General features: G+C 33.0%; 3 protein-coding genes across 3 annotated transcripts in view; 2 read left to right on the forward strand and 1 right to left on the reverse strand.

Annotated features, from left to right (window-relative positions):
• LOC107937545 (GTP-binding protein ERG) overlaps positions 1-5,320 on the forward strand; it is a 6,365-nt gene extending 1,045 nt beyond the window's left edge. The window contains exons 2-9 of the mRNA XM_041094231.1: positions 6-246; positions 342-431; positions 764-909; positions 2,125-2,283; positions 2,675-2,741; positions 3,453-3,560; positions 4,204-4,343; positions 4,856-5,320. Coding sequence (XP_040950165.1) covers positions 6-246; positions 342-431; positions 764-909; positions 2,125-2,283; positions 2,675-2,741; positions 3,453-3,560; positions 4,204-4,343; positions 4,856-4,943 — 1,039 coding nt within the window. The 3' untranslated portion in view covers positions 4,944-5,320. The remainder of the gene's footprint in view (positions 1-5; positions 247-341; positions 432-763; positions 910-2,124; positions 2,284-2,674; positions 2,742-3,452; positions 3,561-4,203; positions 4,344-4,855) is intronic.
• A 4,480-nt stretch (positions 5,321-9,800) lies between these two features.
• Positions 9,801-10,965, reverse strand: LOC107937542 (uncharacterized). Its single transcript, XM_016870438.2, has one exon. It carries the CDS (start codon positions 10,703-10,705, stop codon positions 9,932-9,934), a length of 774 nt encoding a protein of 257 aa, XP_016725927.1. The 5' UTR covers positions 10,706-10,965; the 3' UTR covers positions 9,801-9,931.
• A 593-nt stretch (positions 10,966-11,558) lies between these two features.
• LOC107937539 (uncharacterized) lies at positions 11,559-13,380 on the forward strand. Its single transcript, XM_016870437.2, has 3 exons — positions 11,559-11,706; positions 12,030-12,112; positions 12,361-13,380. Exons 1-3 carry the CDS (start codon positions 11,559-11,561, stop codon positions 13,378-13,380), a joined length of 1,251 nt encoding a protein of 416 aa, XP_016725926.2.
• The last annotated feature ends 160 nt before the right edge of the window (positions 13,381-13,540 follow it).

The raw sequence follows: 13,540 nt of genomic DNA on the forward strand, positions 1-13,540 counted from the left end.
CATAGGCAACGAGTTGAGCGGATATTCTCCAACGGCGATCTCCGCCACAGCAAAGTTAAAGAAGAGGAAGAGGAAGAGGAGAGCAGGAGAAGGATTCTTGCAAAAGCCTTGCTTGAGGCAGCCTTAGAGGGCCCTGACGAGGATGCCGACCAGGACCAAGAGGTCAAGGAAGAGGACCAGAAGTCTCTCTCCGTTGGGATAATTGGCGCCCCCAATGCTGGAAAGTCAGCCCTTACTAATTTTATGGTTTGTTCATTAGCTCATTCTATTTCCTTCTCTTTAGCCACTGGCGCATCATTCATATCACAACTAATTAATATCTCCAATGCGTTTTTTATAAGGTTGGGACTAAGGTTGCTGCTGTGTCACGGAAGACAAACACAACCACACATGAAGTTTTAGGGGTCATGACTAAAAGGGATACCCAAATTGTATGTTCCTTTTTTTGTTTATTCCTATTACTATGCTTTCACTTCTCTGTTTGCTTTTGGAATTTTCCTTCTCCTTTGTGACATACAGTACGCCCTGTTTTTTACTGCAAGACACACCAATATTTGTTCAATTGTGTTACTTTTAACTGTTTTACTGGCTTTCTATCTCGTTTTTTATACTAAATTTCAGAAAATGGGATTGTTATGATTCCATGTTTCTTTCTCGCCCTCCTGGGAATTCATGTGTGGGGAACTCATCTTTTACTCTTGCTTTATTGTTATAGTGGCCTGTAGGAAGATCATTCTACTAATCTGGTGTGTACATTATGCAGTGCTTTTTTGATACCCCTGGACTCATGTTAAATAGAAGTGGATATCTTCACAAAGATATGAAGGCTCGCGTCGAGAGTGCCTGGAGTTCAGTTAATCTCTATGATGTGCTCATGGTTATTTTTGATGTCCATAGGCATCTTACAAAGTTAGTGATACACTACACAGCTGATATTTTGACTTTCTTTTACTTTTATATTAATTTTCTCCTTGGACATGTAGCAACCTTATTGTTGGTGTGCTTCTGATTTGATTCATTTTTTTATCATCTCTTTTACTGCCCAATACATTGTTGTTCATTTAGCTTGATTCCAGGATTTCTAGCTTCCACTCATCCTGTCCATTTGCTTACCATCCTGCATTATCTAGAGAGGTTGCTGATTGTATGGTCAATTTGATTAACTCTTAGTCTTCAGTGCAACCTTTGGAAACCAGTGTAGTTCATAGCTTTTCTGTTACCATTTCATCATCATTGTAGATCTATTTGCCTCAGGGACTTCAACCGAGATCTATCATCAGTCTTCTGTTATCTGTAGACTATACTACATGGTTTTATCTTGTAATGGTGTACCAAACGTTCTTCATGAGGGAAGCTGCTTTGCTTTCTTGTAACAAATTAGAGATAGCGGGTGGATCTAACCTATTCCTAAAAGGGTCAAGGTCTTTAAGGGATGTGGCTTTGATTTTCTGACTGCAATTCGAGGCACTTGGAATGGGTGATGAATGGTTGCATGCTATTTCTTGGTTAAGGAGTTTGGTATGCCTTGAACGTGATAAATGTTGTCGTTTTTGCTTTCAGTGTTGTGTGCAGCCGTTAGAAATGCAGGCAGTCCTCATCTTGTGCTACTATGAGCTGCAAAAGGCTTTTTTCGTCCCTCACCTTATAGATATCTAAATAAGAAAGATTGTCCTCCTGGTGTCATAATTTATTATATATATTTAGCTTATGAATTGCAATGAGCTTTTAGTACGTTCATGTGCAATGCTTAATTTTCTGTTTGAAGAATTTTAGCAAGGAAATTTTCTGTGCAGCTATTCAGTTCCCCCGGAACAACACATATCCCCTTTTAGAATATACTTCAGATTGACTTCTGCCTCTTGCTTTCAAAATTCATAATTCTCTCTGTTTTCTTAAACTTGTCACTTCGGCGTACTGATCTCTTCTCATATGCCTTTTATCATAAATATTTCGGGCCTTCCATTTGGTTATGTGTTGCTTTGATCATATAAAATGGTCTTTAATTCGGGTAAATACTTTTTTGTACTCTAACTTTAGCCTTTCAAGCTTCTTGTCTAATGCTGAAGTTGTTTTCTTCATCTTGATCGCTGATCAGATTCTTATTCTAATGATTCATCCATACAGGCCTGATTCAAGGGTGTTAAGATTAATCAAACGTATGGGAGAAGAACCGAATCCTAAACAAATTCGGATTTTATGCATGAATAAGGTAGATTTGATAGAGAAAAAGAAGGAATTGTTGAAGGTTGCTGAGCAGTTCAAAGATCTTCCTGGCTATGGAAGGTAGGTTTTCCTGCTGAAAGGAGGTTGCTCCTTTTAGGATATAAACAAGCATGCTTATTTTCATTCATTTCCAAGCTCCGAAACAACATGACTGACCTGTCCAATGTTGGCAGCTATATAAGCGAGATACGGACACTAAGGCCTTTGTTTGAGTCTGTACTGTTTTCATTCATCTGTAAGCATTGTAATAGAGTAGCACATAGCCTAGCAACTAAGGGTGTAGAAAGGGCCAATCCTATCTTGTTTGATATGGATTACCCTGATTATTTGCATGATTTCATTATGTATGACATCATTGAAGCTGATTAATAAAACTTTTACAAGGTATATTCAGAAACAAAAAGCATGCTTAAGTTAGCTTCTGATAAATTTAATTTTACTTATTTTCCAGGATTTTCATGATCTCAGGATTGAAGGGCACTGGAGTAGAAGATCTTACTAAATATCTCATGGAACAGGCATTTTTTTATTCTACTTATGCTTCTATTTGAAGTAACTGGATTCTGTTATGTCTTTAATATATGCAATTTATTCTCTTATGCATCTGGTTTAAGTAACTGGATTCTGTTATTTCTTTGATATGGCTTTTCATAATATCTTTTCTAGTTAACTAATTTATTTGAACATGTTATCTTCTCTCAAGATCATTTTAGGATGATGGTAAAGATATTCAAATGATATCTTGCCTCTGGACTCTTCTGTGGCATGGTGTTATTGTTACCAATTTTGTTGTCAAATATATTTTCATTTTCTGATATTATTTTTTCATATTCAGACTTATTGTTTTTGCAAATATTTATATGCATTTTTATTTTAGATTGATTTGATGTGATTTGCTCGTAAGATTATAGTTTATTTGTGTTATGTGAACCTTGTGTTAGCATATACATGCGTCTTTACTGGATGAAGGGTAAAGAATAAAATAGCTGGTGGTCATTAGTTACAAACAGCTCTGTCACTCCTTCCATTCTGCATTGGATTTTTTTTTACCTTGAATCTGAATGATAATGCATTATGTATTCTATTAGATACTTCTTTGGCATTAATACCTTCTTGGTATGCCTCTGTTGAAGGGTGAAGCATGCTGAAGTTTTGTTCTGCCATGGCATGTCCTCCTCCCTCTATAAAGTAATACAACTTAGTATCAATGGCATTTTTTTTACCCGTAGGCAGTTCAAAGGCCTTGGGATGAAGATCCTATCACAATGAGTGAAGAAGTCATGAAGAATATTTCATTGGAAGTTGTCCGGGAAAGGTTACTAGATCATGTGCATCAGGTAAAACTTGTGTTGTTTGTCTATGCCTTGGCTTTTGGTTCATACTCCCTCTGTGTGTGTGTGTGTGTGTTTGGATTGGGGATTTCAAGGAGGAAATTCATTTGCGGAGAGACTTTCAAAATTCTATAGTGAAATTTTATTTTATGGCAAAATAAAATCAGAATTTTGAAAAATTCTGCAATCTGAAAGAGGAAATTTAGGTGGCTCAAGTTCTCGTATTCAAATTCCAATTCTAGAGGTGGAATTTGTGAAATTCCTTGATTTTTACTAGGAAATTAGTCATTTATTACATTTCCTTCTTTATGTGATTTTTTTTATTTTCCATTTTATTTACAAAACCCATTTAAATATATATATTTTCATGCTATTAGATCTCTATTTACTTTTAGAAACCTAATGAAATCGCTATCGGATATTTTTTGTATTTTATTTTTAATGTAATTTTTGTTATAATTATTTTATCAAATTCTGGTATTGAAATTTTATTAAAAATATTTATCCAAACAATGGAATTACCATTGCTAGTATTTTGAATTGGTGAATTTTGATATGCTTTTATTTTTACTTCTTTTTTGAGGGTTGTGTTGAGGAGTTGTCTAATGATCAAAGATTAAAACAAGGACTAAAACTTTTCTTGTGGCAGGAAATCCCATATGGTATTGATCACCGTTTGGTAGACTGGAAGGAATTACGAGATGGATCTCTGAGGATTGAGCAGCACTTCATTACCAGCAAAATGAGCCAGCGAAAGATTCTTGTGGGGAAGAATGGCTCAAAAATAGGGTAAGCTAGTGCTATCTCCAATTAATTTCTTTTCATGGTTCCACTGGTATTTCAATCATGTGCAACATAGTGTCTCCTTGAAATCTTAATGCTAAGATATGAGGTGGTCCGCTGTGTGCGCTATAGTAGCATGATATCAGAAGATGTCTAATTCATATTACCCCTTGATTCAACGGACACAAAATAATAACAAATAAATAAAGGAGGAGGATGGACAATGAAAAACTGAATGTCAGTATTGCAGCAATATAAGGACTTGGAGAAACTTTATTACGTACATATCATGCCAAGTTCAGTTCTGTGGTTCCATTTTTGCTTCCTGTGATCCCTTGAGGTCCATATGCCTTCATTTTAGTTAAAGCAGAGAAACGTCACAGGGATTTGATTTTTGCTTGTTTCTTTAGAGTTCCATATTCTTTCCTGAAGTTCTGAAATAAAATCTGATATTGTAATGTTTGCCTGAATGCAATTCTGACAATGGTTATGTGTTATATATATATAATTAATCACAGGAGAATCGGGATTGAAGCTAACGAGGAGCTAAGGTCTATCTTCAAAAGGGAGGTGCATCTCATTCTTCAGGTTAGAGTTAAAACATAAGCTCCAAGAAAATATAGTCAAAATGTCCAGAACTGCACACACATCCCGGGATACCATCTGAGGTGTATTTAAAACGAGTAGCCAATGTATTTGTACCGTCATTTCCCTAGAGTCTTATCTTTGTAAGGCCAAAATGAAGTCAGCTATTAGTGGCTACAGATGATTAATTTTATTGGGAGGTTCAAGTGGGGGTAACACAAATTATGAAGAGATCCCGCTTTTGCTCTCCTTCAATGCGCCCACTTGTGCTAAATTTTTAGGTGAATTACTTTTAATTTCTTGTAGTCCCAAGTGTTGTATTCATGTCTCATTCCATGAAAGCTAAGGTTGAGGACCTATTCAGTTAATTCATTTGTCATTTTATTATTTAAAGTAGAGATCTTTCCTTACTTTTCACATATCTATTTTAGTAAGTTGTCAAGAGAGGACAAAATTGATGTTGTATCCTGTCACAGCAATTAGTGGGTGTTTAAGTTTTCTAATCCTCTGCTTGTAGATATAAAACATTGAGCTTATTCCATTTTTATTCCGTTCTGAGCCCTTTGGCTATAAGATATAAATGTATGGGTGAGAATGAGTTGCTTGAAAGATGGTGAATGCTGGATGTATGCCAGAATTCAGAGTTGCTGGGACTTGGGAGGCACTTTTATTTGTTTAGTAGTGGACGGGGGGGGGGGGGGGGGTGGGGGGGGGACGACGACTGATCTCAGGAGATGAGTTTGGTCGACAATGAACAAAATAGATGCCTGCCTGTATTGTTCACCCCCAAACTGGCAATTTTTATTTTTTAAATCTTCATAAGGTTGAGCATCATGTAATTTTTTAAAATGGATCAAATCAAGATAATGAAATTGGACTCTCACGGTTTCATTTTCTTACTTTTCTTTAGCTACTCAATTATCAAAAGTTACAATCAAAAGTTGTAACATTTTGATAGTTCGTGTTTTGATATTATGCAAATCAAAACTTAATGTTATTTAAACAATAATTATGATTTTCATAAATATATAAATTAATTGATGTGAACTAAAGTTGGTTATTGGATTTGATGAAGAACATCCAAATAAATTGATTTGTCCTTTTCCGTTTTGCCAGTTCTTATGTGTTTGGTTCAAATAGAAAAGGGAGTAGGAAAGTGAAGAGAAAAAACTTATGCTTGCTAGGGAAAAAAAAGTGAGGAAAGAAAATAGAAGGGATGGTTATTTTTTATGCTAATGTATAAAAATTAATTCTACTTTTTCTTTCAAATTATTCATCTGAATTATATTTTCTATTTTTCTTTCATTTTGGTCGAGAAAGGAACTGCATTAAATAATTTCAAAATAGAATACGATACACAACAAGTCCTCTTCAATCTCTTTCAATTTTGAAATTGAGCGAATTAGTCTCTCTTAAAAAAATCAAAAAAATATAATTTCAGTCAATTTTGAAAGTGAACAATTAAGAACAATTAATTATGGAATTAATATTTTTCGTTAATTGTGCATAATTTTGATTGATATAATAGGAATTTTAGCTCTTGATGTTTATATATTTTGTTAATTTAGTCATGATTCTAAAAAATCAATAAAGTTAGCCTCAATGTTTACACTTTTACAAAAATATGTGGACTAAATTTGTTAAATCATGACCAAATTGATAGAACGTATAAATCATGAGAGCTAAATTTGTTATTATACTAATCAAATTTATTTAAAATTGAAAAATATTAACACCATAATTAATTATCTTTAATTGCTCACTTTCAAAATTGACAGAGATTAAACTATTTTGATTTTTTTTAGGGGGACCAATTTGCTCAATATTGAAATTGAGAGGGATTGGAGAGGTCTTTTAACCTATATAAAACAATCCAAGTTACTAGGAGGGCATTGTGTAATGCATGGTTAAGTGTCAAGTAAGGAACTTGACAAGAGTCACTTTTACATGGAAAATGCACCAGTCTTGGGAGAGTGAGAGGTTGATTGGGTGCTTAAAAATTGTTTGCAACATTGTTGGTGAAATCAATTGCTGCTGCCTTCTCTTCCAATTAGATGCTGGCGCTATTGCAATCGTTGGAAGTTGTTGCTGCCTTTGTCCTTCAAAGCCCACCTTATCCAAAGTGTTTCCAAGGAGAGGTGCATAGAAGATGAGTTTGAAAGGCAAGTGTTTCCATAAATTCTCTTTTACTTTGTAAACTTGTAATCGACTAAATGTGCAAGGTTAGCAATTGATAAGTAACACATTCATATTAAAAAGGTTAATTCATGATTAGTAATACAATTGATTAATAAGTTAATGACGAGTTAGTAAACAAGATTGATAGTTGGTATTAAAATGCAATTTAAGCATGTTTAATGTCATTGATGGTAAAATTCTATGCATCAAAAAGTCTTTAGATTGCACTCTTTCAAAGCAACTTCCTTTCATTTTCTTTTGGATTAGAGGTTGGTGTTGAGATATTTTTTCAATCAGTGTCGTTGCATAAAAAAATTGTCATGTTTAGATTGACAAATTCTGGCAACTAATATAATAATTAAGATACTTGTCAACTCATCTTTCGTATCCAAACTATACTTACCAAGAGATGACAAAGTTTTCTTTAAATTATATCAAAGTAATTATCATCCTTTAAATTATGGAGCAGATCGAATCAAGCCTTTGAAGGAAAGATATCCAGTTCGTTGAAAATTTATCTTATAATATTCTAGAAATATTATGTGATATTTATCTTAATTATTTCAAGAAAAATCTAGTTTTCCTTTTCCACAATACATATAATTAATAAAGTGTAAATTAAAAAAATGTAAGGAAAAATTCCAAAAATTAAATTATTGTTAAAATATATGAGACATGACATGTTGCTAAATTAAAAGAATTCTTATAATTTAGGCTAAAATTATTAAAAAATAGAAAATATAATAATGTATTTTAAAAAATAAAATAAAAAAAATAGAAAACATTCAAGGTTAGTAAAATTACTATAGATATTTATATATTTATGTTTTTTTAGTTTTATGTATATATATTAAAAAGTCATTTATATATATTTTATAAATTTTTTGATTTAAAAAAATATATTTTGAGATTTCTTTTGCTTTTTTTTAATTTCTCTCAATTTTTTTTCGAATTTGTTTTACATTAACAACAGAGTGATGTGACAAGTTGAGAGTAGGCCACATCAATATTTTCTTAATGAATCGAGCCTTGGAATAATGGATGTGACGTTCGAAAACTTTAAATAATAAAGCGATGAAAAAAAAGTTTTTTAAATACCAAAGTAATAATTGGATACAATTTAGGAGCTAAATTATGCATTAATTCTAAATTTTTACGTAAAAGCATCATAGAGGCTCTCGTATTAGGAGTTAAATTGCATTTTGTCTATTCTACTCAAAAGATAGATGAATTAGTCTTTATACATTAGATGAAAGAACAAATTAATCAATAAAAAAAATCTATTTTTACCATTAAAAATTGCTCTCTATACGTTAATATGAGATACACGTGGTGTGCTGTATGTAACTGTCTCTGGTCATTTCATTAGCTACGTCAATTTTGAACAAAAAAAATTGATGAAATTTTTAATAGAAAAACCACATATTTTTTTATCCAATATATATAAAAATAATTTACCCTTTTGTTGAAATAATTACCTATAAATTTTACTACTTTAGAGGTAATGTTGATCAGTTTATACATAAGCAGATAAAGTGGGAATCCAATTTTGGAGAATTAAAAAAGACTAGTATTTTAATCATCTTTTAAACTTAGAAACAAAAAGACACAGAAGCATGGGTCCCTCTTCAACTCAAAATCAGTATGGACATATCTAATTACTTTCTTTTTACCTATTATCTTTAAAAAGAAAACAAAGGAAACTTATTGCTTTAAAAGAGAACCAAAAAAGAAAAATATGAAAATGAGGGATTCATACCTTTTTAAGTATTTATACTCATATCTACATGTAAAAGTATTAGGGAAGAAGTTAATTTTCATTTTTACTCCCTCTATTTAAAAAAAGGATAAATTAATCTCTTTATATTAGATTCAAATATGGACGAGTCATTCTGTAAAAAAATTCCATCTAGCTCTATTGTTAACTGATTCTTACACATCAGTATAAGGTACATGTGGCACATTACGTGTCCACCAACTTTTAATTGTATAAATGAATGAATTTTTTTAATAAAAAAGATCAATTTGCCTATTGGTTTAATGTATAGGGATTAAGTTATCCATTTTTTAGTAGAGGAGGCAAAATGCAATTCGACTTCTAGTATAAGAGCCTCCATGGTACTTTTACCCATATACATTTGAATATTAAATTTGAGATTGGAATATGATATTTTAAATGGTAAAAGTACCATAGAGGTCCTTGTAGTAGGAGTCATATTGCATTTTCCCCTTTCTACTTAAAAAATAGGCTAATTAGTCATTGTATATTATATCAAAGAGCAAATTGATCCTCCTATTAGAAACTTCATCCATTTCTATTGTTAAAAATTGGTTTTTGACGTACATGTGGTGTGCTAGTTATTTAGTCAGGCACACTGGTTTTTAATAGTACAAGTAGAAGAAAATTTAAACAAAAAGGACTAATTTACTCTTTAATCTAATATATATAGATTAATTTAGTCAGCAAAATGCAATCTAAATACTAATATAGGGGCCACTATAGTAGTTTTACCTATTTTAAATATATAGGAAAATGATTTAAAATTTAAAATATATTGGTATCGATTGAGGACAACATAATTGATAGCCATGAAACTAGATAATTGATAGGCATGAAAGAGAAATACCATGTTTACCTGTCTGCCAAGTCCATAACACTGATGTTTGTTCACATCCATCACAAATCAGAATCGGTGTTGATTTAGATCTAATCTCTTTCTTTTACTAAATTCAATTCTTCTAATTTACAGATATGCTAACCACATTCACAAATTCATGGCCAGATAAAATACCCAACTGTACTTAAATATTTAATATGAACTGAAAACTGTTCATCTTTTCTTCGTTTTGGTCTTACCATTACAGAAGAGTGAGCCAAACCCAAAAAAGCTTACAGTTGCATTAGAAATGATTGGATTTGGAAGATTCAAAATTGGACTCACTCGAACTCCATTCCCATGTGCTCCACAACTCTTCTTTAATGCAGGCTTTTGTGTAGAATTACCATAATAAGTATAATAAAACGTACCAGAAGAACTTGACACTGATGATCTTCTTGTCAAAGATGGCTGTTTCTGGGTTTCTTTTGGAATTGGAGTTGAACCTGTTGAATTACTGCGTGTAAGAAATTGAAGTGACCGGATTAAGCTTTTACTTCGACCACTTTCACAGTTGAGACTACTGCTTCTGTTAAACTGCCAGAAAGATTTGGATGAGGCAGGCTTATCATCTTCATCAATGCTCATTAATAGAAATTCTTTCAATCTTTTCTTCTCTGGGTTATCTGTTTTGATCTGCTGGGGTGAAGAACGAACAACAGCAACAGGTTGGAGTTGACGACGAACCCGATTCGCAACCACAGCTTTTTCCTTTATCTCAATTGGTCGAATCTTGCCATTGGAAAAGAGCTCATCAGCTGAAGGGAGTTCTTGAACGAAACTATTATTGACAAAACAGAAATCGAAATCCGATGTTGGATTTAAGAGTGATGTGTCTAATCTCTGATGATGACATTCTTCAATGGAATCTACCCCATCTTCTTGGTCGAGATCGTCAGAAAACGAGATTCTTGGGCTTGAAATCTCTGCCAAAACTTCAATTGCCATAGTTTAAAACCATGTTTCAATCTATATGTAACAATGGCGAATGGGAGAGAGTAGAAAAGAAGTGTACAAAGTTGTGGAATTCAAGCACCGAAAGGATAGAAAAGGATCTCTTTTTTGGGTTTCCAATGAAACTTTTACTTTAGGCATGTAACCTCTAAGAATTGATAGATAGCTTCACCTTATAATTGTTTGGATTTCACTGTCTTTAACTTCTACTTTATTAATAATTTAAGATGAAGAACTTGGTCCACTGTGTATCAAAACCTTCAAATCTCAATTAATCATCTACTTTTATTAATTGGATCTGATCTAATTGTATTATATAATTAAGATAATATCCATTTTAGTCATTTGGAACTTGTTTTTAATATTTTTATAATTATTTCCTTATGTGCCCACATATACACAATAATGTCCCTTGCATTTCAATAATTTGAAATAAATAAATATCTATATATATTTGTTTTAAACTCCATATTTCAAGTATTTTTACATAGATTTAAGTATTTTTGGGTTGAGGTGTACTCGTAGAAAGTTTCTTGACTTTTACAATGCACTTTGAATTGTCTTATTTTGAATTATTGTACTCAAGTTATGACCATTTTAATAAAAATTAAGGGAAGTAGAAAATTCCTAATAAGCTTTTAATTATAATAGATTCAATTTTAAGGCATAAATTTTGATTATGTATAAGCCTAATAATATATTTATTAAATTTTATATTTTAGACATTTATTTATTTCAAATTAATTGGTATTTTAGATTAATTGGGCTGGTTGGAGATGTAAAGAAAAGTGATTATGCGGTTGAATATGATAGATGTTAAAGAGTCGAGTAATTAAGTATTCTTACCATGTTTGCAATTCATGATGGTGTTGGAGTTTTGTTGCATAAGGTCGGGAAAGGTTGTTTGTTCAATCTTGGTGAGCTTTTGGGACATGCAATGTTAGAAGAGAAAGGAACCTGTTCGATGAAACAAAAAGAGATGACCACTCCAGCAGGTGAATTGGAAGAAGAATGATTGTTTAGGTATTAAATGCAAAAATAAATATAATTAAATCATGATTTAATACTTTTCAACATATGGCTAACTTTCATACATCATTTCATATTAGAATCATAGCATGAACGTGGCCATAAAACAAAAAGGCTTAGTAAAGGGTTGATGATAGCAGTTATAGGCAAAGAGACATCCCAGCCTTTGTTGTGACCCAAAGCTATTGGGCATAAATTAAATAACCCAACATCCTGAAGCTGAATTTGTGCCCCAAACCCTAATAAACCAGGTTTTAAAACTGTAGGTCGTGCTATCGAAAGAACCCAGGTTTAGATTTATCAGCAACAAAGCATCAGTGTCAAAGAAAGGCAGGTTACCGTTACAAGACAAAAGCTGGTGTGGTGTTACAGGCAAGTTTCTCATTCCTCCGACATGTATGAATATTTGTAATTTCAGTTTGTTATGCTAGAAGAAAGCCCGAATCTAAACCAGTAAACCCTCCACAAAACCCCACGAGAAGAAAAAAAAGGAAAAAACAATGGCACCGCCTATAATCAGATCTCTAATCGCATTCTCTCTGAATAAATCATGCCGTTCTCATAAACCCATTTCTTGTTACTCCATCTCTTCTGTTTTCTTCTGATCTTCACCGACCCAGGAATCGAGAGCTTCCCTTCCTTTAGCGGATCACTTGGTTGAGAAACACAGCTTTTCCCCTGAACTTGCCGTCAAGACTGCATCTTCCCTAACCTATGTGAAGGATCCTCGTAAGTGTGATACTATAATTTCCTTCTTGAAAGAAAGCGGTTTCTCTAAATCCCATATTGAAGCAGTGGTCAAAAGAAAGCCTAACCTTCTATATTCTAGTCTTGAGAAAACCATTAAACCCAAGTTCAAGATTTTCCAGGATTTAGGATTTCCGACCCATGATGTTGCTGATATTGTAGCTGGTGATCCCTGGATTTTGACTAGAAGCGTGGATGATAGGATTGCACCTTCTATTTCCGATTTAAAGACTGTTTTAGGATCGAATGATGATGTTCTTAAGTTATTGAAAACTTCAGCTTGGTTTCTCAAATCTGATTTGCAAAAGACTATGATGCCTAATATAGAGTTCTTGAGAAATTGCGGGATTTGTTCGTCACAAATTGTTTCATATGTGTTCAGCTTTCCTAGATTTTTCTTGCTTAAACCTGAGAGCATTAAGCAGTTTGTTGAACGGGCGGATGCCTTGGGGTTCGATAGGAAGTCAAATATGTTTCTTGCTGCTATTAGGATGTTAAGTTCAATGAGTGCAGAGAATTGGGAACTCAAATTGAATCTTTTTAGGAAATTGGGTTTCTCTGAAGATGATATCATGTCTACTTTTAGGAGGACACCACAGGTGTTTGCTGTATCTGAAAGGAAGATTAAGCAAGTCACTGACTTTTTGCTTAATAGAACGAATGTAGGTATTTCATTTATAATAAGCCACCCAATGGTGCTTATTTGCAGCCTTGAGCGTAGGCTGAAGCCTCGGTTACTGGTTATTGAGACTCTGGAAAGTAAGAATTTGCTAAGAAGGAAAGTTAGCATGACTACAATTTATAAGATGCCTGACAAGAAGTTCAGAGAGAAATACGTTGTTCCTTACTTAAAAGAGCTCGAGGAAGTATCCATGTCTATTGTGGGCACGTAATTGTTAATTTTTGTATAGTTGAGGGCACATATCAAATCTTTGATGTACTATGGGTTCATAATCCCGTTTTTCTTCATGAAATTGGTTGTTCAAGTCATTTAATCCATATTTTAGTAAAGCAATGTTCGACAATTTAGATGGTCTTTAAGCAGTTTGTAAG

Source organism: Gossypium hirsutum, chromosome A01 (genome assembly GCF_007990345.1).
Source record: "Gossypium hirsutum isolate 1008001.06 chromosome A01, Gossypium_hirsutum_v2.1, whole genome shotgun sequence".
Lineage (NCBI taxonomy): Eukaryota > Viridiplantae > Streptophyta > Magnoliopsida > Malvales > Malvaceae > Gossypium > Gossypium hirsutum.

Excerpts from the sequence above, each read along its gene's own strand:
- LOC107937539 (XM_016870437.2), top strand. The coding sequence starts at position 11,559 with ATGTTTGCAATTCATGATGGTGTTGGAGTTTTGTTGCATAAGGTCGGG. Across the intron at positions 11,707-12,029 it reads AGAGATGACCACTCCAGCAG|GTTTAGATTTATCAGCAACA; the intron begins GTGAATTGGAAG and ends GAAAGAACCCAG. Across the intron at positions 12,113-12,360 it reads AAGCTGGTGTGGTGTTACAG|GAATCGAGAGCTTCCCTTCC; the intron begins GCAAGTTTCTCA and ends TCACCGACCCAG.
- LOC107937542 (XM_016870438.2), bottom strand. The coding sequence starts at position 10,705 with ATGGCAATTGAAGTTTTGGCAGAGATTTCAAGCCCAAGAATCTCGTTT.